Source organism: Lampris incognitus, chromosome 14, assembly GCF_029633865.1.
Source record: "Lampris incognitus isolate fLamInc1 chromosome 14, fLamInc1.hap2, whole genome shotgun sequence".
In the NCBI taxonomy this organism is placed as follows: domain Eukaryota; kingdom Metazoa; phylum Chordata; class Actinopteri; order Lampriformes; family Lampridae; genus Lampris; species Lampris incognitus.
The window spans coordinates 28780868-28804928 of NC_079224.1; the positions used below are offsets into that span (position 1 = coordinate 28780868).

Here is a 24061-nt window from a genome sequence, read left to right on the forward strand (position 1 = left end):
GTATCCTAACCCGTTTTACTTTAATACAGGCAAAAATAGGCCCTTCAATTTACTTTTTCCCCTGATATACACTCAAACCTGGACTGTGTTATTCTAAGTGATAGCAGCTTGAATGAATAAATAAATAAAAGCATAAATAAGTAACTAACGGAGATGTAAACACATGAAAGTCGTAATCTGAATGACGTCCTTAATGTTTCCTTGTCTGACCTTCTAAAAAACGACCTTTCTGTTAACCGAGCAAGGTAATAACATCCGGTGACGTCACGTCCTCAGTGCTCAAAGATGGCGTTGCTACTAAGGTCAGTACATCAGCGTTATATACTTAAAGGTCTCGAAAAAAGTGTTGTGTTTACTTTCGGTTACTAATTCAACTAAAGACATTCGTCTTATAATTACGCTTGTACAGAGTGCAATACTGTTTGATACGCCGTAAACGCTGTTATTCAATAGCCTCGCTTCAGTCTCGAATACGGTGCGATGTGACACTAGCTAGCTTGTTAGCACGATAACATTAGTCATCTGTGTTTGGAACTGGGGCGGTTTGGATATAATGCCAGCCACAGTTATATAAGACAATAAATAAACTATGGCGATCTGTTGCACGAAGGCGTAAATTGACGTTGATTTTACCTAAATCTACGCTGATACCGTCGTAACCATGGTTTTCTCTAATCGGTGTGGCTTTAATTTGCACCGATGCTTGATTTCGGACGCCATTTGGTATTTTGTCATTTTTTATTCTCTACGAATAAGGTAATGGATTACAGAATTTTAGTTAGTTAATCCAAAACTGCAGCTTTACTTGAGAATAAGCTTTGGCACACATGCCATGCATTGACCCTCAGCTGACAGTGTCAGCCAATGAACTTTGACTCCTCAGTGCAATTACCTTAGGTGACTCTTGGCGTGGAGCGCCCCTTTGCTGATCATGACGGCGCTTATCACTGTGCCAATAAGTAAATTATTTCTCCTTTCCTGCAATTCAAAGAAATTATCTGGCACCTAAAGCAGCACTGTATTCATGCTTCATCTTTCACCTTCTCCCTGGGCTTAGCATCAGATTGACGTGATCTTGGTTGTGTTGTTCAGAATTCAAATTCTCTCCCATCTATGACGTACTTGAAAGACTCCCCATTCAGAAGAAAGACCAATTCTACACCAAATTCCAACAGAGATCTGTTTTAGAATTATAGCTGAGAATTTGTGGATGGGTTGAAATATGCAGTGGTACAACATCAATAAAAATTGGCTAAATCATAGATTCGTTGACGCTGTTGTGCTCCCCCCACTATACACACATACATGCACAGAAATACAAAAGCAAGCTCTGATCCCATTTCTTGATTTTGTTTTTATTATCCTCGCTTTTATGTTTTTTTCTGTTACTTGTTTTCTGTAAACCACTAGGTGACAATTGTGTTTGACAAAAGTGATCTAAATAGACTTGACCTGACCCTTTTCATACCTTTTTCTCCAGCGGTCACCAATAGCAGATGTAAAAATCATGTAACCAGTTAGGCCCTTATTATCATCACACATTTTCCTTCTTTATTTTAGGACGTTGGGCCGACAGGGCCTGTGTTTCAGCAGACCCCAGCATGGTGTGCTCTTCAGACAGTAAGTTTTTTGTGTGTGTGTGTGTGTGTGTAGTTTTTTTTTGTAGATTGTTTGTTTGTAGGTGTGTGAGTATGTGTGAGTGAGAGTTGTCATGTTATTCATAAGTGTCTTACAAAAAGGCATAGTAGTAAATACACAAAGATAAAATTGAGAAATGTATCCATAAGAATATTTTTTCAGTGACAGTTGCAAACCAGAAAGTTGTACATAGTCATGTACGATAATGTAAGTCATGTGGGTTGTAAATATTGTATTTCCGATGTTCGGAGTTAGGCAACTACCACTCTAGACCTACAGTGCCTTCAGAAAGTATTTACTCCCCTTGACATTTTTCACATTTTATTTCTGCTAAATAATTTCAGGTTATTTATGAAGCAGAATTTTTTTTTTATTTAAGAACAATGGTTTTCAGAAATTGAAGACTCAGTTTCTCATGTGTAGAAGTATAAATATAACATCCTGGTGTTTTTCAAACCTGATAAAATGTGGCAACAACACCTTGTCCACCTGAAGGACCGCATACCAAAATAAAAGTGCTGCAATGTGGTCTATGTAGTAACGTGTAGTGAGGAGTGTACTGATTTGTACAAAGGGGAGGCCAGGCAGCCACTACACAAATGTATGGCACATCACAGGGTAGCAAACCACTCGCAGAAGGGCTCAGCGGTTTATGCAAATTTACAAGAAAAGAACCACATTTGTTAGGGCTAGGACATACACTTTCTAGAAAGGGAGGATAGATGGTTTGATAGAGGACTCAAAGAGGCTATATATATGTTAGACTGTAACAACCCTCTCTAAAGGGGGGGAGGGTGTACAGCATCATGCTGCTTATAATGCTGCAACAACATCACTGCCTTGGTGGTTCCCCCAGCACACCACCTGGGCCCAGTCCCAGGAAAGTGGGAAAGAAGGGGAGAAGGAGCCGTTCACACACAGCCTGGGTCACCTCTCTGGCTCAGTTCGGGGAAAGTTGAAGTGGCCCAGGTGAGAGATGTCATGTTCAGAAGTTGAACATGTGCTCTGAATGGCTGTCCCCACGCAGGTCCACTTTTAAAAAGGCACTACCATGTGGATAAATTGTCAGGTTACTCCACCCAGCATCAGAATTGAAGAAGCCATCCGGATGAAGGCCTTTGCACACCAAGTTCGTATTTTTCGTCCGAAATTGTCGCATGTTTAAAAATAACTACGATGTCACGTTGTGTCAATCACGTTTACACACCGGCTCCAAAAGTTTCGTCCGTCATTAAAGTTTTCGGAACAGGTTCGATTTTCTGCGTTTTTTCTCATCCGTCAAAAGCCTTTAGAGAGTTGTTTGACCACTCAGAGCCACCGTACATGCCAACACCATCATCCAAAATGGCATCTGAGAAACTTTCACTTCGTCCCCCAGCACAAAGCACTTTATGACACCAGAGCGTCCATGGGGTAAGGCATTCATTAGGCCACCCTTACCCGAGGGATAGTGGGTGTAGATCGGTGTAGTGTTCGGGGACTCGTCATTCTCCAGCGACCCCTCTGGCCAATCTGGGCGCCTGCAGCCAAGCAACCGAAAGCATTCTCCCTTCGTCTCCTTCGTGGCCTGAAGGTAATGCAATCCATGCGAGGCTTCGGCATGTAAGATAGCAAGAGCAGCCGACACGAGTTTGAAGGAAGCTGGTGTTACGACTATCTCCTTCCTGTCAGCCAGGGGAGTTATTCGACAAGAGTTTCAGCCATATGCCATTGGGTTAATCGGGTGGGATAAGGGGAAAAACTAGAAATACATTTATTTAGAAAAAAAAGCACTTTATGACAAAGAATATAGAGATACGGAATTTAAAGACAGATTGTGGCAGGTAATTGCAGAACAGCTTGGAATTGGGGATGGTAGGTACTGATCACAAAACAAAGGACGCACGAAAGATGAGACAGTAGTGATTGTGCTATAGGCAGCTACCCTAATTTGCCTTTTTTTGTATTACGTTAGTTGAAGCAGTGAAGAAAATGTGGTGTAACCTGCGGGAAACATACGTCCACAAAAAGAGAGAGGAGCAGAGCAGAAGTGGGAGGGGGGTCAGTAAGAAAAAGAAGTGGAAATATATGGAAGCAGTGCCCTACCCGAAATCTTCCACAACAAAGAGAAGGTAATGTTAGCCGATCAAGAAATGCACAACAGCAATGATGATGCTTACAGCAGAGTGCAGTCCGCACAGTGTCATTTCATAACTCAGATAGACTACTTTCAGCAGGTCAGATAGTAATATTCAGCTGGGTGATGAGGAGGAGGAGGATGAAATATAGAGGATGAGGACAGCACACAGATTTGCTCACAGGTCTCCCTCACAATCTTTCCCACGGTGCTGATGCCCAACCTGAAACTGATGGCAATGGTGGTAAATGAGTCCCCAGTGCTGAGATAACTTAAATCCTACAAATATTGTTATAGCAAATGAATTGATGAATGAACAGGTATGTGTGTGCGCGCGCCCCTACCTTAGACATACTGCCAGCTGCTGTTCAGGGTCAACTGGATCGTGTAAATTGGTGGTCTTTTTAATGTGTGGTTCCAGTATTGCTAGCAGGGTATCAAACTGGACCACTGACATCCTGAATTGCACCACGATCGGGATAATTACACAGCTCCTTTATCAGCAGGTGAAACTCCCTGCTCTTAACGTCTTCTCCGGATTGGATGGACCCAATATTTTCTTTTTCTTTCAAGAAATGAGAGGACCACAAAATCATCCTCACTGCTTGACGACTCCATTTTGTCTTGTATTGCGAATTTTCGCAACGAACAGAATAATAACACGCGTCAGACTCAGTGTGCAAGGTTTCTGTGCGTAACGATTTTTATCGGATGACGGATTAAAAAAAATGCATATGAAAAATACGGACTTGGTGTGCAAAGGCCTTGAATGGGGAAATTTCTTCAAACTGGAAACTAACATCCAGTGAACAGATTTAATCCTCGAGTGTAAACCTTCTTAGCCATTTCTTAATAGTTTTTGTTTTGTTCTTTGGGTCGTTGTGCTATTGGAACATGACTCTTCACCATAAGTGCAGTTCCCATGTTGAATTTCCCTGTGTTTAGCTCAATCCATCTTGCCCGTAATGGAAACAAGCTTTCAGTCCTTGCTGCTGAAAAGCTGCCCTGTAGATGATACTGTCACCACCACGCTTGACGGAAGGGAGGTTACCTGAGTATTGAGCTGCGTTGAGGTAGCAACAAACATAGGCCTTTGCTTTGAGGTGAAGGAGCTTGGCATCGTTCCCATCAAACCACAAAATCCACTTCCAGAAGGTCCAAGATTGTTTTGCATGGCTTCTTCCAAACTCAAGGGGTGACTTAATGTTGGCCTTTCTCAGAAGTGTCTACTTTCTGGCCATCCTCCCACAGAGACTGAAGCTTGCTGATCTCTGGACAATTTTTCCTCTTTCAGCCATTGAACTGGTCTCTTAGTCACATCTGACAGTTGCTCTTTTTGTCCAGTTGCTCAGTTTTGTAGGGTGGCCTGATGTTAATAGATTTTTTAGGTTGTGCCATACAATTTCCATTTCATTCATCTTTGTAGTCCTCCTATGATGGTTCAAATCTTGACCAATCATTTTATTACCATGTCTAGCTTTTTGTCCTCTAACAACTTCATCTCAAAACTCATTGGGCAGTTCCCTGGCCTTCATGGCAACAGGATTGATCTGATCTGTTGTTTCAGCTTTGACTTCATAAAGATATTTATTTTGCACTCGTGTAATTGAACATGTAGATTCTTTTCAACTTATTCAGTGTGACCTCAAGAAAATTGAATACACCTGGCCCAACTGAAAATGTGAATACAGAAGAACTGAATACTTAGTTAATGATACTATAGAGAATTACCTTAATAGGAATGGGAAAAAAATCCTGTTTCGATACTTTTTCATTTCACTTTGCTACATGGCAAAACAAGAAATAGGGGGGTGAGTAATTTGTGAACACATGGCATAATTACATGTCTATTAATACCCTTTCTTCTCTCTGTACCATAGTGCTGCTCCAATGGGGACCACAGCAAAGGAGGAGATGAACAAGTTTTGGGCCAAAAACAACAGATTAAACCGGCCTATGTCTCCCCATCTTACCATCTACCAGTATGTACACTATATATGTCAGACTGTAGCCCAAAGTCTTCTTCGGACAGTAATCTAAGAGATAGAAAGGCTCCATGATGTGATAAAGGACAAGTGTTCATTTCTTTATAATCACAACCCTATAGTTTCAAGAACATTACAAAATCTATTACCATAGATTATACAGGCTATAAAAATGATTGGCGGGATAGTCTGCTTTCATAGTGTGCAGTCTTTTCATCTTTTTTAATATTTTAAAAATAGCAGCACAGGGTACCTTCTAAATAACAAAGTGCCCCTAAATTTATATGCCTTTGGATATGCTTTGGATGATAGAATGTAAAGTGAACTTTTAAAGAAGTTGGAAGTGTCATCAAAGTCTTATTAAAATTGGAATGGCTCTAACAAGGAAAACGTTTGGCCTAATGTAGACCTACTTACCTTCCTTTTCTCTGCAGCACTTTAGCTCCCTCTGTAATTCTCTGTATCATACCTGGTTATTCTAAGGCGGAACTCATTGTCTGGGCGCTACGGCTTTTACCCTGGCAGTCCTTACATTTCTTTGCCTATGATGTATGTGATCAGGTTACTGAACTTAGTTGCTCAGAATGGGCGTAACAGTTAATGCCTGAAATGTAAGAATGTGCTGTTATTATTCATGGCTGTCTTAGAATATATGCGGCCTTGGGTGCATATCATGCTAATGACAAGCCGAAACAACTTGCATGATGGGCTCTTTGACTCGGCAAGGTCCAGCTACAGTAAGTGCCACTGTCAGCTGATAATACTCAACTAGAATTATATAATACCAGAAACTCTCACCACACAGTCAATATACTCCCATATTGATTCTTATGATCAAAGTTTCTTGGAATTGGTTAGCAGTCAGTACCAACTTTTCCATCAGTACTTTTTCATTCTGGTGGCAGACTTTTAGCTACCTGCCTACATAGCATGAAACCCCAATTTTTCTTCATTGCTATTATTGAGCTCGCAAAAAGGGGCTTGAGGTTTCATAGTGTCCTTATAAAAAGTTAAAATTTTCTAAACTTTGGAAAGCAGCCTGTTCTGGCAAAAAAAAAGATACTGGGTGCACTTTTCTTCACGTGTTTGTTTTTAGTCCTTCTTGCAGCAGCTTTAATGTAAAAGAAGGTGCCGGCTTTTTTTGCAAGGAAAAAAAAAAAGAATTTGAGAATGGCCTGATACGGTTTCTTCTTGGTTCTTTTTTTTTTTTTTTTTTTCCACCAAGCAACCAGGCTTTTGAACAAAGAACATTAAAAGACACTAAGCCTGGTGCCGGACTGATGGTGCTGACCTGTGGTCTTCAGAAGCTCATCAGTTTACACACACACACACACACACACACACACATAGAGGTAGCTTGGCATACACAGCAGTGCATGGATGTGCAGACAACTACACGCACACACGTGTGCACATTTATTGGGGCGGGGCCTACACACACACACACACAGCACCTTACATACATCACACACTATTATTGTTGCTGTTTTTTTGTTCTGTTTTGTTGTTTTTCAGTTACTTTTGTTGCTGCAGTGTTGAGGAGCTGAAATGCAAAAATTTTACTCTCTTGTACTTTTATAATGAGACGTAACAAATAAAGAATCTTGACTCTTGTGTATCAGGTGGTCTGTCCCCATGATGATGTCCATCACACACAGAGGAACGGGAGTGGGGCTGAGTGGAGGTATCGTAATTGTCTTTTTTTTCCTTGTTTCTGCATGATAATGGATATATTAATTCCCTTCAGAACAAATCAATTGCCTCTTTTTTCTGATCTAAACCTGAAATAGATAAATTGTGGTTTTTCTTACTTGTATATATGAATTTCAAAATAAACAAATCATCTTATATGAAGTTGCTGTTGATGACAACACATTTGCTTATTTTCTGTAATTTTCCAGCACCCTGTGGAAACAAGTCCACTGCTGCCTCCAGCATTTAAATTGACCCTGGGGACTCCCTCAGTCTGTTTCAGCCCGTTGCTATTGATTTTTACTAAAAGCGTTCATCAGAATGACCAAAAAAAGGCAGTGGATGCATTAGAACACTTTGTATGTAATGTATTAAGTCCTCATATTGAGCAGGTAATAGCTTTTAGTCATTTGCCAGGTGTTAAGGGTTAGTCTGTTACAGGGTGTTGACCTTGGCAACACGAGTGCAAATGCTCAGTTCAATTCAGTTTATGTATTTTGTGGGCTCAATTAAGGTCAGCAACCCCCACTGTCAATTTAGCTTGCACACTAAGGCATACATGCAGTCAGTCCCTTGGCTTGTCTCACACAAACACACACACTCATACACACATCCATCACCAAGTCTCATCTCCTCGTGTGTGTGTGTGTGTGTGTGTGTGTGTGTGTGTGTGTGTGTGTGTGTGTGTGTGTGTCTGTCTGTCTGTCTGTCTGTCTCTGTCTTTCTCAGCTATCTCAGCCTTTGCTCTGGCAGCACTGGTATTACCAGGGAGCTACCCTCACTACCTGGACCTAATCCACTCCCTTTCTGTTGGCCCCTACCTCATTAGCCTGGCCAAGTTCGGCATTGCTTTCCCTGTATCTTACCACACCTACAACGGCATCCGCCATCTGGTGAGACTGATTTCACAGAGCTTGTGTTTGACCAGGGCACACTGTTGCTGTAAAGCCATAATGAGATGCGAGATCCTCGGGCAGGGTGTGCTCAACATGTGAATGTGCCTATTTTGGTTGCCTTTGGAACGAGAAGACAACAGCAAATACGAGAGTGTCAGCTTGCATCAGCTTTGCCGCCTTTTGTAAATGCTCTCGCATTCTCATGTGTTCAGGCATCTAGTTGATGCTGCTTCAGTTGCCTTCCTGTCTGACAGCATGTCTCGGGTCAAGATATGAACAGATTACCAGAGCCAAGAATGACAGGTTGATGCCCGAGTCACTGTGCATTCTTCTTGTTTTTTCTCTCTATGAAGACCTTGGTAAAGATATGAGCGCAGAGAACACAGTTAAAAACATTTCCGATTGGAGAATGTCCATTTTTTCGTTGCATTCACTTGAGATGCTAATTTGTTTGTTTTCCCAGCTGTCTCAAATGTAAATATACTGTGGGTTCTGCACTTAGGAATATAACACTGTTCATTTGTGCCCAGTTTGTAAGCTAGCAAGGTGTCAGCTAAAATGTTATTGTCAGAAAAGTAGGATTGCGTATATCAGGTATTTGACTTGATGGGATACTCGCATTATCCATTGCAATTTGTGACCCTGATCGGACTAGCTGGAAGAAGATGGACGGACGGATGGATGGACAGATGGATGGATGAACGAATGTGATGGACAGAGAATCCTGCTGTGGAACCGCCGGCTCAGTACTAACGAAGTGGAGAGTAGGCATCCGGCTAGTGAGACTAAACAACCACCAGCAGGGCTTTTGGACTCTTGGTCTGGTTAAGGGTTAAAAGAGGATCTGCATACCTAAGAATTTTAAGTGGACAAGGAACTGAAGGGATTAAGGAAACGTAATATACAGGTTATACCACTGGACTTGGTATATATACCAAGTCCAGTTGCACTTGATTCAATTCCTTTGTATAACCATGACCTGGATGAATGAGAACATTCACAGACATATACAGGTTATAGTAATTATGATAATTATAAATTTAAATTATGTAGTGCTTTTGAAAAGATTGTTGCAAAGTGCAAAGCGAAATACACATAAAATACATTGATAAAACGGCAGCAGAACAAATTACAAAATGTGGTAGCAGAGCAAATGAAGTAAAATGGAGAATTAAATGAGAACTAAAATGAGATTTGATGCAGCAAACCTTGTGCCACACTCGATTCAGCATTCATACAAATACGTCTACAGAGGGCAAAATCGAAAGACAATAAAAACATGTGTTTGAAGTCGGAGGTTCTCGCGCGGTTCTTCTGACAAAGTTATTATCTTTGATATTTTGCATCTGGCAAGTTTACTTTGATGCATGTTATCTGCTCTCTGCTGTGTCCTTTTTGTGTTCCTCTGTATTGGATTTGTGCTAAAGTCATCAGATATGAAATCAAATGCTTCGTGCAAGGACACGAGAAGGGACAAGAACACAGACTGATTGAAAAGCTGTGCTGCTTCCTTTCCTCTGTGCTTTCTCTTACAACCTATTCCTTCTCCACACCAGGCCGGAAACCCTTTCTGTCAACTTATGTCATACTCTGTTGGTATTCACTAGCTTCTGGCTGGTTGTTTGAATTAATTTCTGGACCTTGTTTCTTACGCTCTTGATTCTTACATATTTATTCTTTTTTTTCTTTTTTTTTTCTTCCCAGTGTTGGGATTTTGGCAAGGGCTTCAAAATCCCAGAGGTTTATCGCACCGGCTACACAGTCATCGCTCTGTCCATCATCACCTCCATAGCTGTCTGTCTTATCTAAACAAAGATGGAGAGAGAGAGATAGAGAGAGAGAGAGACCACCAGAAGAAGTGGAGTTGGGAAAGGAGAGACGGGTCGAGGGGAATATGGATTGGAAGGACCGTCGAAGCTTTGTGTATATTTTCTGTCTGGCCTACATGGCTCCAAAACAATACATAAAAAATAAATATGATTATATTGCACGCAGACTGTGTTGTGGTGGTGGTGTTTTTTTTTTGTACAAAGGTAAAACTGTGTTCTTGAAATGAAAAAGAGTTTGAAAATATTATGGATAATTAAAAATGACTTACTGGTACCGTTCAAAGTGCAAGCAAATGCAATCTTGCTTCTTTTTTTCATTTTTTTTTTCATGCTACGACTCATGATCAACATGCATGTCCGAAATTAGGGACAAATGTGGGACATCTCTATTTGAATAGTTGGAACTGTGCCATGACATCAAATTCATTGATTAAATAGTTGGCCCCCCACCTCCAGAGCAGCGGCCCAGCCGGCATGCGCTATTATCTCCACGTGTAGGACAAAGTGGATGGACTGTTGATAGACTACGACTTGCCGTTCATATTTCCCCTTTGCGAGTCCACAGCTGTGCAGATCAATTTTTAACACCGAGGAAGAGAGGGGATGAAACGCGGAGAGACAGCACAGCAGAGGAAGCTGTGCAGGAGTGTCGGATCCTCACTGCCGGCTTGCCTCAGGCCTCACCTCCCACCGAGCAGCACAGGAGCCTCCACGCTGCACCTGGGCCCCTCTTGCTCTGCAGTGCGAGTGGAAGCGGTCTGACACGTAACGTCAGCTCACCCAACACCATTTTATGTGAAGTAACGAGCACAGATGAGGAAACACTAACGCTCAGTGTGTGTCATGGAGGAGGCACCATACAGACATTGTGTCTCACGGGGGGGAGGGGGAGGGAGGATCTTAACGTGTTTGTTAGAATCAACAAAAGAAAGTGGTAAATCATATAGCCTAAATTGGCCTATTCAGTGATGAGTCTGTGCTCACAGCTGGAGGCTCATGGAGGGAATGCTTGTCAATTTGAATTTTAAATTGGGTATTCTAGAAATTTTGTTTCAGCCGCCCATACGCTGATTGACCTATTACTTGAGGATGGGTTAATTTCCATCGAGGATTGTTGTTCACTGTGTCTGCAGTAATTTACTGTTTTAATGGGTGGGTGGAGGGGCTAAAGCTCAGCAGGTTTTGAGATTGGTTTTGCATTTCCCTTCAGTATTAACCTTAGATGAAATTTGATGTGGATCGTACAAGTCTAGTAGCTAGTGGAACGCTTCCCATCTAAACTTTGGAGCACTGCCGTTTAAACTATTCGTATTCAGTTTTCCTATCGCTATCATCACTGGTACCGTTGTTGTCATTAAGGGCTAAATTAATATGAGGTAAGCGGCGTGAGCTAATGAGCGGCGTCTCGCCATTTTGATACAGAGTTAAGACTGATGATTACGCGCTTACAGCACCCCCTACCGGGTGGCTCGTTTTTTGTTAAAGCAGTGGTCCTGATGCTGCGAGATGCAGGCGATGCTACACAGGGTAGGGAGGGGCAATATAAACCAGTTTTTCGTTGAATTCCTGTGTCAGAGTCTCTGTGGCGCAATGGAATAGCGCGCTGGACTTCTAATCCAGAGGCTCCGGGTTCGAGTCCCGGCAGAGATGGTTGCCGTGGGTACGCGGCTTTTTGGGCGAGATCACATTTAATGTCCCGGTAGGAAAGAGCATCGGCAACGCTTTTTCTTCACAGATTTACCTAGAAGATGTCTTTGTCTCTCTAGCTGTAGAACCGTCCGGATAAACGGATTGATGGAAGGGTAGAAAGATTAAAATGATGCAGCCTAATATCTTCGGCCAATCTTTCCATCCTTATTATTACTGATTTGAGGAGAACCCATTTTTTTCTGTGGTGTTTAAACTTTCAATATTGGGCCACAGTTCATTTATAAACTGAAATTTGCCCATTTCCTAGTATCTGACCATTACTTTAGATAAAGGCAGGCACGAATCTTTACAAAGGTCAGTGCTTTAATTTGCAGATTTTAAATGTGCAAAAAAAAAGCCCTAGCGGAGCAGCGTCCGCAGTTGATGATGGTGTTAAGGCAGTCTATGCAGCCTGCCCTGCTCAGCCTTAACATCAAGCAACATGCACCGAAGGCAACATGCACGTTAGCCGCGTCTGACGACGCTGGCGCGCCCGCGAGAGCCGGCCGGCGCTCACGCACGCGCTGTCAGGACTGACCGGCGGACGTGATCAGCACTCGGAGCTGTTAAGTGAACCAGCACAGGACCCCCTCCAGCTATAGCTGCTCCCACATACACGTGTGTTCTATTCTCCCACCAAGTATTTAATGATGCCAGATGCTGTTTTTCTAGTTCCTCTTGTGTTTTTTTGGGGGGGGGGGGCGGGGGACAGACAGAGAGACACACAGAGAGAGAGAGAGAGAGAGAGAGAGAGAGAGAGAGAGAGAGAGAGAGAGACGATTACCAGAATGGAGTAGTTGTTTAAGACCCTCTCGCCCGCCCGCCCGGTAGCTGCCCCATTGATTTTGTTTTTTTTTTCATTATTATTCTTTACCCGCCTCCCTATTTTCAGTTGCCGCCATCAGTGATTCGTGCCAATGCCGCCATCCATGTTTAACCCCATGCCTCCCCACACACACAACCCTAATCCGCCAAAACTAATCCTTAATCCTTTAGCAAGTCCCCCCCACCCCCGCCCCTTCAGATCCCAATTTACCGAACATCCATTACCGGATGCTGCGCGTGGTGCGGCAGGCCACGCCTCGCCTCGCCCGCCTAAACATGAGGGTTGCCAAACACCAACGACACAGCGCACAACTGGCCCGGCACTTTAATACAGCCAAGCACCGATTAATGTGGATACCAGACTGCAAACTGTTCTGCCTGCAGGAAACAAGACTATCGGTGAGATTGGAGAAATAGTCCGTAATGTCCCCGATAAGAGTCACCACGGACTACCGAGATTCCCAGAACCGTGACAATCACCGAGTGAACTTCTCACTCTTTAATCGTGGCATCTCCCTCATGCCGCTCCCGGAGCAGCAGGCCTCCGCTCTGGCCCTGTTATCCCAGTGGTAGGGGCCAAATCGTATTAACCCCCCCACCCCCCCATCATCCTCTCCCTCCTCCTCCTCCCCGCGCGCTACGCCTCCCCTCCCTCCCTTGTCCCCTTGTCCCTCCCTCTCGTCTTTCAGACGGACTGTTTTGCTGCAGTGAACGGTAGCCGTGCAGAGAAAGAGAGACGGAGAGGGGGCAAAGCAAAAAAAAAAACAACAAAAAAAAAAACAAGGGAAGCCGGGACCATAACAAAAAGTCGATGAAAGCAGATTGAGGGAGAAACCTCAGGACACGCGACAGCTGCGCATCAAAGAGGGGATCTTATTCGAGGGCGACGCCGAACGATTTCCAGCGGGGCACAAAACGACTTCGGAGGCAGATTATAACGGTGTGTGCATTGCCATATCCCTTTCCTTGCCACTGTGTGTTGATACTGTGTGAGCTGCCCTCCGGGGCGGACTATATACTGTACATAGGGTGGACTATAGCAGACACCTCTCAGTGCCGACGCTTCTTCCCCTGTCTCGGAATGTTACTGCGCCCTCCGGCAGGTGCTGCGCGTGTAATCCGCTATGGCAACCCACGAATAGTGCGGGACTGTGGCCCCAGTCGCGGTTTTTTTTTAATAATTTACACCACTGTGCATTTTTCTGTTACCGGCCGGCTACGTCTTTCTGCCCCCTAATACCCGCCCTCCCCTTCCCCGTTCCTTCTCCGTCCGTCACAATAGCCTGTAAACTGCGCGCCGTGTGCGGCAGGGGCATCTCTCAGGCGCTGGGAAGTCTCCAAGCGCCAGCGAGTTGTAAGTGCCCCCTCCAAGTGTTGTCGGAGGTGTCGGTGAGGGTGCAACTACAGGAAGATTGACGCCGCTTTTTTTCTGCGCCGTCGCAGAGACGCAGAAATCCGCCGATCGCAATCCTGGGCGCTACATAATAGCCGACCGCACTAACTTCTCTGAGGCGATGGCCGGCCCCCCCGGGGGGGAGGAGGAGGAGGGGGGTTTGGTTGGTTATCATTCCCGTGACGTAAGTCTAGTTTTGTTTTTATTTCTCGCCATCACTTAGGCGGAATAGCTGCCACAACAATAAACACAGCCCCACAATGCCCCTCCCCACCCCACGAGTCCCCGCCCTATCTGCCCGCCCGTCCCTCGAGCAACCTCTCCCACAGCCGTGGCTCACTGTCGACGGCGTCGACGAGGCTTGCGTCTCGCGGATGAGAGCCACGCTCCGCTTTGTGCGAAGTGCTATTTTTAAGCGTGCGCGTGGTGCGAGGGAGCGCGCAGCCCCGGCGGCTTCTGAAAAGATAAAAGTGCAGCTCACACAGGCTGCGGTCCTGTGGAAGGCGCACCATGTATCCTCTGCGGGCGACAGGTGCACCTCGCCCGCTGCTGCGTTTTCTTTCGTTCTTTCCTCCCCCCTCCCCCTCCCACCCCACGCTCAGCCAACGGGGGGATTTTACATGAGTTGTTGGTTATGGGCCGTTGCAAACACAATTTCCCTCGTCCCACACGCGTCCAGGTTGTTAAAGTGGATTGAATAAATTCGCTGTAATAATGATGGCCCCTACTGTTCCTTCCGCCGCTTGGCTCGATCACTGCGTCACACACACACACACACACGCACCAGCGCGGTATCACACAAGCAGATCAATGGAAACCCGTGGAGCAGCTCGTGAGTAGCGGGTGGGCCAGCCGTTTATTCAGCAGCAACCAACCAGAGTCAGAGCAAGCAATTAATCGCCAGTGGCCCCCCGCTTGTTTTCTTTATCTCTCCTCTGCCCCCACAGGTGACACTCCAGAGCTGCTCTGGCCTCCTGAGGAATCGGCAAGACAGACGGAACTGTGTGCCCAACCATGGCATTCCTGTCATTCCCCTCCAGGTTATGGAGTGTCAGTGTATTGACAGCACTACTCGCAGCTGCGGTACACACTAACGTCAGCTCTGGTAAGCGTCTCTCTCTCTCTCTCTGTCTGTCCTCTTTATCTCTTACTTCCGGGGCCCCCTGACCTTTCTGACCCTCTTTTTGTCTATTGCCACTCCCCACCATCCCTCGCTCTCTTGCTCGGTGCCCCTTATCTGTTGACTTGGGCCTCGTTCGTTGTTTCCCATGTTATGACAAGGGAACTAGAGAGCCGTTAATAAGGACATGGGACAGCCCCCCACCCCAAATCCATGTTCCCCTCTTGACCCCCAGTGGAATTTCTGCTGTTGTTTTTGAGGAATGTGTGTGACTCCCACGTGGACGCGGGACAGCCAACGCAAGCTACCAGCTCCGAATGCGGGGATTTACTTGGTGTGTGCCGTCGGCTGTCTCTGTGTCTCTCATGCCTGTTCAATCTCTTGTGTGCGCAAACACACGGAAACACAATGGTTGTTCCCACACTTTGCTTTTGTTCTGTTTACCTGCTCAGTTTTTCTCTCTCTCTGTCTCTGCACTCTCTCTCTCTCTCTCTGGGTCTCTCCCCCACGTAAGCACACACACCAACACTACATGGTAGAGGGTCGTGATACATAAAGCTTAACGCTATTTGTCATATCACCCGTCAAATGACAATACTACAACACGTGTAGTCCATATACACGCACACGCAAACACACACACACACACACACACACACACAGAGGCACTCATGTTCGTGCATGGCTTGTACAGTAGCTGAGCTCTAGCTCTGATAGGCTAGGCGTGGTCGAAAGCGGATGCTGAGGGAGGATTTGATGAGAAAGGCACTTTGTAATGATATCATCCCTGCTGTGAGTACCTAGTGTACAGGGATCCACTGTCCAATGTGGTTTTCCAATTACATAACGCTCAAGTGACTGGATGTCAGCAATACAACCTTTAGAGGGCAAACTATGCCAGTGGCGAAACCGCTTGTGATGATCGGCCATGAATCCATGAGAAGCCTGATCGATGATGGTAGAATCCAGTTGTCATCATTATGGTTAGGATTTAATTAAACTGCGTTTGCAGCAGAACCATGACCTGTTGTAGCAGGGACACCTATACAGGTTCCAGATATACATTCATCATTGATATATATATATATATATATATATATATATATATATATATATATGTGTGTGTGTGTGTGTGTGTGTGTGTGTGTGTTTGTGTATGTATATAGTGTTGGAAGGTTGGTTTTGAAATGCAATAGGTTTCAGTTGACTAGTTACCTAGTTTAGAATGTAATAAGTAATGTAACTATTTTAATTACTTCATCAGCATAATGTAACTTATTGCATTTGAAGACTTTTTGATGACTTTTCTAACAAATGTTTTAAACTGAGCAATAAGGCGAAAAGTCAAAATCTGAGGGCGTACTGCCCAATGAATGGAGCCCGTCTAGATGTAGAGAAAGCTCCTTGTAAGCCATAAAACCCTTGATGGTGTTGCACTCAGATTTGTCCCAACAACTTTGCTGACTCGCGTTGTGCGGCAGTATGCCAAAAGAAGGCAGTCCTGCACAGCGAAAAGATGCAAAGCAACAGAATGAATGGTATAGTCTACATTTAAACTTTTTACCGAAAAGAATACATTGGGACGTAACCCCTTTGTAATCACCAACATTTTGATCAGTAACTGTAACTTAATTACATATTTTTCTCAGTAACTGTAACAGATTAGTTACGTTTATTTTGTACTGTAATTACGTATCGCCGTTACATGTAACTAGTTACTCTCCGACACTGTAGACACGCACACGTGTCTTTCGTGCATGCACATGCACGCATCGCAATGACTGTTCTTCCATTCCCCCGTTCCCTGTTCCCACGTCAGCTGTTTTAGCCGTCTGTTGAATTATGCATAATTGTATTTCTATTCTTCTGTATATGAAGTGCGGGGGTGGGAGAGCCGAGATGTTGTCAGCGTTAGCTCTCACTGGTCAACACGGAGGGTCAGGTAAACAATCTCTCCTCGCCCAAAGGCAAGGATGAGGTCACTGCTAAGCAGATGCAAATGAAGCCACGTCAAGGCACCAAACGCTCCGGAAAGATGAAAAAGAGAAAAAAATGCTATCCTCTAGATGGGATACTATCTCATGGGAGAGCCAATGATGAAATATCAATCCACAGTCGGGAGGTTATGGATGTGGCAATGGGGGCTTTGAGATGTGCCATACCCCCACCCCTTCCCCAGTGGCGCAGCTTGTTATTGAGACCCAAACAGCAGTTCATTATTTGAAGCCAAAAGTGATTTTGGCTCTCGTTCAAATGTACGTCAGATTTGATTAAGGTATGCCTGGCGGGAGGCCTGACCATGCATGACCAAATCTTGCTTTGGTTTCACCTAAGCGCTGTTTTACATTATCATGTCAATCAGGGAAGAGTAATTAAGCCCGGGACATCTGACAGTGTTTACGAGATGAGGAAAACACGTCAAACTGTGGAACGGAGAGGAGGATGGAAGCGGGGAACGGGAGTGCTGACTGGGCAACTGTAAAGTGGCGATCTGCTTCATACAAACCTTAAGAGTAGCACTCAAGGCCTTTGTCCACCAATTCACTACCTGTTTACAACTAAACACTTTGAATTCATAGCAGTCTTACTCGACATTGTGAGTTTTGTTTGCGAGGTCGGCGTGCATCACGTGGATCGAGGTGATGATCAGATTGCCTTTTAGACGTTGAGTCTCGGTTTGTCTCTGTGACGCTGGTGCACAGACATACCAACGGGACATACTGTCAGATATTCAGACTTGTAGATTTAAGCCTCCTGTTCACTGTATGACGTGCACTGTTTGCTGATGCCCTAATGCTTTTGTTCTGTATTCGTCAGTGTACACTGTGGTACACACCAGATACCGCAACACATAGTGCAAGTCTTACAAGACAAAAACGGCTTCAACCAGCTTATCCACATATATCCAGACCATTAATGCTTTTACAGTAGCTCATTTTTCTCCCTTTTTCTCCCCAATTGTACTTGGCCAATTACCCTATTTTCCGAGCTGTCCCGGTCGCTGCTCCACCCCCTCTGCCGATCTGGGGAGGGCTGCAGACTACCACATGCCTCCTCCGATACATGTGGAGTCACCAGCCACTTCTTTTCACCTGACAGTGAGGAGTTTGGCCAAGGGGGACGTAGCACGTGGGACAATCACGCTATTCCCCCCAGTCCCCCCCCCCTCCGAACAGGCTCCCCGACCGACCAGAGGGGGCGCTAGTGCAGTGACCAGGACACATACCCACATCCAGCTTCCCACCCCACAGACACGACCAATTGTGTCTGTAGGGATGCCCGACCAAGCTGGAGGTAACACGGGGATTCGAACCGGCGATCCCCGTGTCGGTAGGCAATGGAATAGGCCGCCACCCCCGTAGTAGCTAATTTTATTGGTTAGTCGGGTAGGACTTTCCCCAGAAAAATTATATTTAGTGTAACATTTTGCATCTTCACCCATTACAGCCAAGTGCAGAAGAATACGGCAAGTAGTGGAAAGACTGAAAAATGTTGTTGTGACGATCAAGCTCATGGTAGACCAAGGTATTAGAGGATCTGTAGCAACAGATGCTGCAACATCAATAGCTAAAAGTCAGGCCAAAACGTTTTTTTTGTTTGTTTCTTTGTTTGGTGGAGGGGGAATATGCTGACACTACAGAACTGGTGAATCTTTCATTTCAAATTGATCTCTGGGATTACGGCAAACACCATTTCAATTACCAGGTATTCCCATAGGTATCAGCAAGTTAAGCAAAAACAGTAATCTCCAGGACTGTGCAAACACTGCATCAGCATTTGAAGGCTACGTGAGCTGGAGTCTTGTGGTTTTAAGGAGCTGGGTGGTTGAAGAAGCATGCTGATAGTCGGCAGCAGAGCATCGCTCCATGCGGATGACATGAGGATCACTCACGTCTGCTGAGATCGGTCTGATCGGCCTTGTTGTTGTGACACAGCAGTTGAGCAGCATAAAGCAAAATGGAGCATACAGGGAGCGAGGGAGGGGTCGCGTGGAGTGTGTGTGTGTGTGTGTTTCGGTTTGTGTGTGCGTGCATGTATGAGAGGGTGGGTAGTCGAGGGAAGTCAGATAATGCCTACATAATGGAGATCTCCATTCTAAAAAGCCCTGGAACAGAAGGGCCTACTTAGCATAAATAATGCAATGTTATGTATCAGAGAGGAAAAACGATTAGCTCGGCAAATCAATGGGAGAGCAGATGAGCCATTAGAGAGCGAGTCTGTCCGTCAGCAACAACCCAGCATGCACTGAGTCCACGTCGAACTTAAAAGCCTGCTCTGATCCCTGGTCCCGCGCTTTCTCTTTTCATCATTCAGGGTGAGGGAGAGAGAGAGACAGAGAGACAGAGAGAGAGGGAGAGAGAGGGTGGGGTAAAGAAAAAACCTCAAATGCCCACATGAGTTATGGGCATGAGTATCATACGGCGACCAACATGTCATGACCATTTAAACTCCTGAGGCGGAAACTCCCCCACCCCCTTATGAGTACTCAAAGTCACAGAGAGGACAGAGTTTTTTTTTTTTCTCATTTCATCTCTGCCCGAGCTTCCAAAGATAGAGAGAGAGAGAGAGGGGGAGAGAGAGAGAGAGAGAGAGAGAGAGAGAGAGAGAGAGAGATAAAGCATAAATAGAGAGGGAGACACTAATTGCGCGCCATTTGACATATCCATTTCCACAGCTGGATGTGCAGCCATGCACCACGAATGGAAAGTGCCTCTCAGAAGGGCACAGATTAGGCACGCTACTGGCCGGCTGTGCCTTGGTTTTCTACCGCTGACCCAGTTACCTCTGGGCCGTCGCTTGAAGGTGGAGGGTCCGTTTCTCTGTAGTGCTCGGCAACCAGTGGGAAGGAGCAGCGTGCCATGGCCTCCCATCAGCCCCCTGGGCTGTGTTTCAAAAGCCGCCCCATCAAAAACCTGGGCATAGTGTTTGTGGCAGTGTTGAGAGACTGGTCTAATACCTCAGTGTGCTGTGATGGCCAGAAGAGCCAGCCCCTTTTAGCTGAGGCCAATGAATGAGGATTTATGGACGAGTGCTGGTGTAGACCAGTTGCTGCTGGTGTGGTAAGATTTATAAGCGAGAGAGCCCTGTGTTTGCCTCTGCCACTGTTCACTTTATCCATCCTCAAAATGCGCCCCCTCCTCCCGGACCGGCTCTTCCTCCCTGGCTTGTCGCCCTTACTTCCTGTGTGTGCCGCTCTTGTTTACTGTTGACTTCCTGTGTGCCAAAATGGGGGAACATTTGGCTAATACACAGGACGGCTAGTGTACAATAGCGGTGGGCGGTTTGGATTGGAGGCCTCTGCCTGTTAACAAGGCTGACAGATAAGCAGTGACTCATTAACAAGCCGAGGTACACAGAGCTAGGGGGAATTACCGCCCAGCCACTGTGACATTAATAATAGGCCTAAGCTATTTTTCCATTTGGATCTCTTGGCACAGGGCTGAACCAGTAGTTTTCAATCATGACCCTGGCTATTTACATGGCTCCAATGCCTTCTCATTAATTTCAGCTCTTGGTTACCTGGACTGGGATGGGACGAATCTATATTGTGAATGTGGGCTACTGCTAACACCATCTGACTTCTTCAATAGGATGCACAACTCGCCTCATTATTTTTCTGTAGGTCTCACTCAGAAACATCTGGGGAGGGGCCCAATTAGTTTGTCTCCTGCTGATCATGGCAATTAATTAGCAAGGTGTTTGCTTGTTTCTCTCTCTTTCTCTCTAAAAAAGACACATTCCACGTTGCATCCTAGAGTTTATTCATCGAGAAAGATGATGTTTGTAACACTGTGAAGATCCAATTAGGCTTCTAAGAGCTCAGAGCCACTGTCTCCCATCAGAAACTTAAATCCAAGGCCATATTACCCCCATTGTCTCCCATGTTTACTCTTATCGGATTCTTTAAGGGTTTTGTCGTCCAGATCAGTTTAGCGATAATGAATGGGATCCTGATTGGCTAGCATTACTTGGCAACAGATTCACATCTGGCAGGAACCCAATTATTTCTCCTGTTCATCATGCCGATTAATTAAGGCGCTGTGGCTGATTGATTAAATTCCCAACAAAGCTCATACAGTAGGCAGTAGGCACCCAAGGGATGATTTGCGACGCATATTATGTGTGGTGCGGTGTCTCCATGCTATCTCCACATATATCTCTTCATGCACAACGTGCCACATGTGTAAGCAAGAGGGAGCAAAGACTAACAGCTGAAATGGACAAAAGTGTCACTAACAAATTGATGGCTACATTAAGCGGTATTAAATGCAGTGGTGTGCATGCATTATCACATCTTAAAGGTATGGGAAGTGGTTTGTGCCCTAAGAACCCATTAGACCTAATCACTCTGTGTCAGATTTCATCCATCCCAGACCCACTCAGACGATGCCAGATTACATCAGATGAGATCAGTCCATCCGCTAGCATCGCATTAACATCAAACGTCATTTAGGGAGCAGAGGGGAGAAGGGGTTCTGTAGATTTTGCAAAGTAGCAGTGCTCTTGATTTCCTCTCAGGTGCCTTTATAAGATGCGCCCCTCTGAGCAAACCCAGGGTTGGGGGAGAGGAAAATGAAGGGCCACGCGTTTGCAGGGTTGTCAGCTTTACACCGTCACTTCACAGAGACACCTCAGCCTAAACAAACACAACAACAAACAACAAACACCGACGACGACTCGAGCCGTGGAATAAATTAATTCACCTCATTCACAACAACAGGAGCCCTTATTATTGTGTTCCACACTCAGCCGGCTTCCCTTTGATCACCCCTGTACCCCACCCCTTTGTCTCCTGTAATCCGCCAGAGTTCTCCGGCGGGTGTTTTAATTGATTGCTGTGGGGGTGAGAATCGCCGATCCCGTCATTGACGCATGGATGGTCAGAGCAAGCGCTTGCAGGGAGAGGTGTCTCTATTTGCTGAAGCCCATCATAGTTGTGGTTGTGAGCTCGGGGAGGGGAGGGGGAGGTGATCGGAGCAGCGTGTGCCCATAGACACGAGTACACAGCTGTAAAGCACAGCGTTTGTATTGATTGAGACTGAGTGTTGAGGTGTGCCCCCCCATACACTCCCCTACTCCCACCTTCTTCACTCTTGAGTTCAAGGGGGGGGGGGGCTCCACTGCACTCACTGCTGTGGTATACTGCCTGCTTATTTGTGTCTGTGAGTGTGTCCTAGGGCGTGTGAGTGTGTTAGTGGGCGGATGGTATCGCTGATAGTGGCTGTCATGAAGCTGTTTTAATTCGGCCGTGTGCTGTCTAGGGAGCTCTTCCTCTCGCGCTCTGAGTTTCGGCTGAGGATGCCATTCATTGTTCTGGTGGAGCGCCCAGCCCCTCCTTTCGGTTTTCTCTCTTCTCCTTTCTCTCAATTTCTCTATTATACTACCCACACTCCATATGATGCCCAGGGCTCACTTCTTCTCACTTTCCATCCCAGTTGGGTAGTGTTGCATTGAGGAACAGTACTGAAAGGTACGGCAGTGCCAGGCTTCAGAGGGTGCACTGTGTGTGAAGTATTCCCACACCAATCTCTTCATTTTTTGGACTAGATTTATGATATCCAGAATATCAGTAGGGTTTCACAGAGTTCACATTTTCAAGTTTAAATAAGTAGGAAATTGTGTACATGCACGCTGTCTGTTCCGAAATATACTCGGTTTTTATCACTACACTATATTTCTCCAAGTGTGTTTTAGCAGGCAAGAAAGTGCTGCATCAGCAGAATTTGTCATAGGGAAAACACTGTAAGAATCTTCCAAATTGGATGACCGGGTAGCGTAGCGGTCTATTCCATTGCCTACCAACACGGGGATCGCCGGTTCGAATCCCTGTGTTACCGCCGGCTTGGTCGAGCGTCCCTACAGACACAATTGGCCGTGTCTGCAGGTGGGAAGCCGGATGTGGGTATGTGTCCTGGTCGCTGCACTAGTGCATCCTCTGGTCAGTTGAGGCGCCTGTTCGGGGGGGGGGTGGGGGGAATAGTGTGATCCTCCCACGCGCTATGTCCCCCTGGTGAAACTCCTCACTGTCAGGTGAAAAGAAGCAGCTGGCAACTCCACATGTATCAGAGGAGACATATGGTAGTCTGCAGCCCTCCACGGATCGGCAGAGGGGGTGGAGCCGTGACCGGGATGGCTCGGAAGAGTGGGGTAATTGGCTGGATACAATTGGGGAGATAAAGGGGGGGGGATTCCCCCCCCCAAAAATGAATCTTCAAAATTATTAACATTTGATAGGACAACATACTTGTTGAATATTTGTTGAATCTTTAGTATGGTGATGACTGTCTTGTAATCTTGTCATCTGACTGTCTCGGTACAGTGTTTCAGTACACAATAATATCACAATGACTTGACAATTATGGACTCTCACTGACCCCCTTGTGCAGCTACAGTCCCACTCTGTGCCGTGCTACCTGAAAGAGCTGAACGTGCATTATAGAGGTGATTCGTACACATCGATGGATGTCCAAATATTTGCATGTTACTAGGTGAGTTGTCATTGTGTCCATGCCACAATGTTATAAAGACAAACTGCCATGCATTTATTGAACAACAGTATTGTATGCTCTCTCTCTCTCTCTCTCTCTCTCTCTCTCTCTCTCTCTCTCTCTCTCTCTCTCTCTCTCTCTCTCTCTCTCTCTCTCTCTCTCTCTCTCTCTCTCTCTCTCTCATGCTTAAAAAAATGGTGGTATGGGCTTCCGCGTAGCGGTCTATTCTGTTGCCTATCAACATGGGGATCACTGGTTCGAATCCCCGTGTTACCTATGGCTTGGTCGACAACTGGCCGTGTCTGGGGGGGAATGGACGTGGGAACCTGTCCTGGTTGCTGCACCAACGCCTCCTCTGGTTGGTCGGGGAGCCTGTTCGGGGGAGGGGG

At 45.7% G+C, this 24061-nt stretch overlaps 2 protein-coding genes and 1 non-coding gene across 4 annotated transcripts in view; all 3 read left to right on the forward strand.

Moving 5' to 3' along the window:
- The first annotated feature begins 271 nt into the window (after window positions 1-271).
- On the forward strand, window positions 272-10321 carry sdhc (succinate dehydrogenase complex, subunit C, integral membrane protein). The gene is made up of 6 exons (XM_056293351.1): window positions 272-302; window positions 1561-1620; window positions 5635-5736; window positions 7362-7423; window positions 8161-8324; window positions 10032-10321. The coding sequence occupies exons 1-6, from the start codon at window positions 286-288 to the stop codon at window positions 10134-10136; spliced, it is 510 nt and encodes a 169-aa protein (XP_056149326.1). The 5' UTR covers window positions 272-285; the 3' UTR covers window positions 10137-10321.
- Window positions 10322-11732: 1411 nt separating this feature from the next.
- Window positions 11733-11806, forward strand: trnar-ucu (transfer RNA arginine (anticodon UCU)). Its single transcript has one exon. It is a non-coding gene; the product is annotated as a tRNA-Arg (tRNA).
- A 1615-nt stretch (window positions 11807-13421) lies between these two features.
- cadm3 (cell adhesion molecule 3) overlaps window positions 13422-24061 on the forward strand; it is a 113702-nt gene continuing 103062 nt past the window's right edge. For both annotated transcript variants that reach the window (XM_056293486.1, XM_056293487.1), the window contains exons 1-2: window positions 13422-13610; window positions 15011-15168. In XM_056293486.1, the coding sequence (XP_056149461.1) occupies window positions 15078-15168 (91 nt within the window). In that variant the 5' untranslated portion in view covers window positions 13422-13610; window positions 15011-15077. The remainder of the gene's footprint in view (window positions 13611-15010; window positions 15169-24061) is intronic.

Bases quoted from the DNA above. Each gene is read 5' to 3' on its own strand.
- sdhc (XM_056293351.1), top strand. The intron at 1,621-5,634 runs GTAAGTTTTTTG...TCTGTACCATAG, and splicing joins CATGGTGTGCTCTTCAGACA to TGCTGCTCCAATGGGGACCA. The intron at 7,424-8,160 runs GTATCGTAATTG...TGTCTTTCTCAG, and splicing joins GGGAGTGGGGCTGAGTGGAG to CTATCTCAGCCTTTGCTCTG.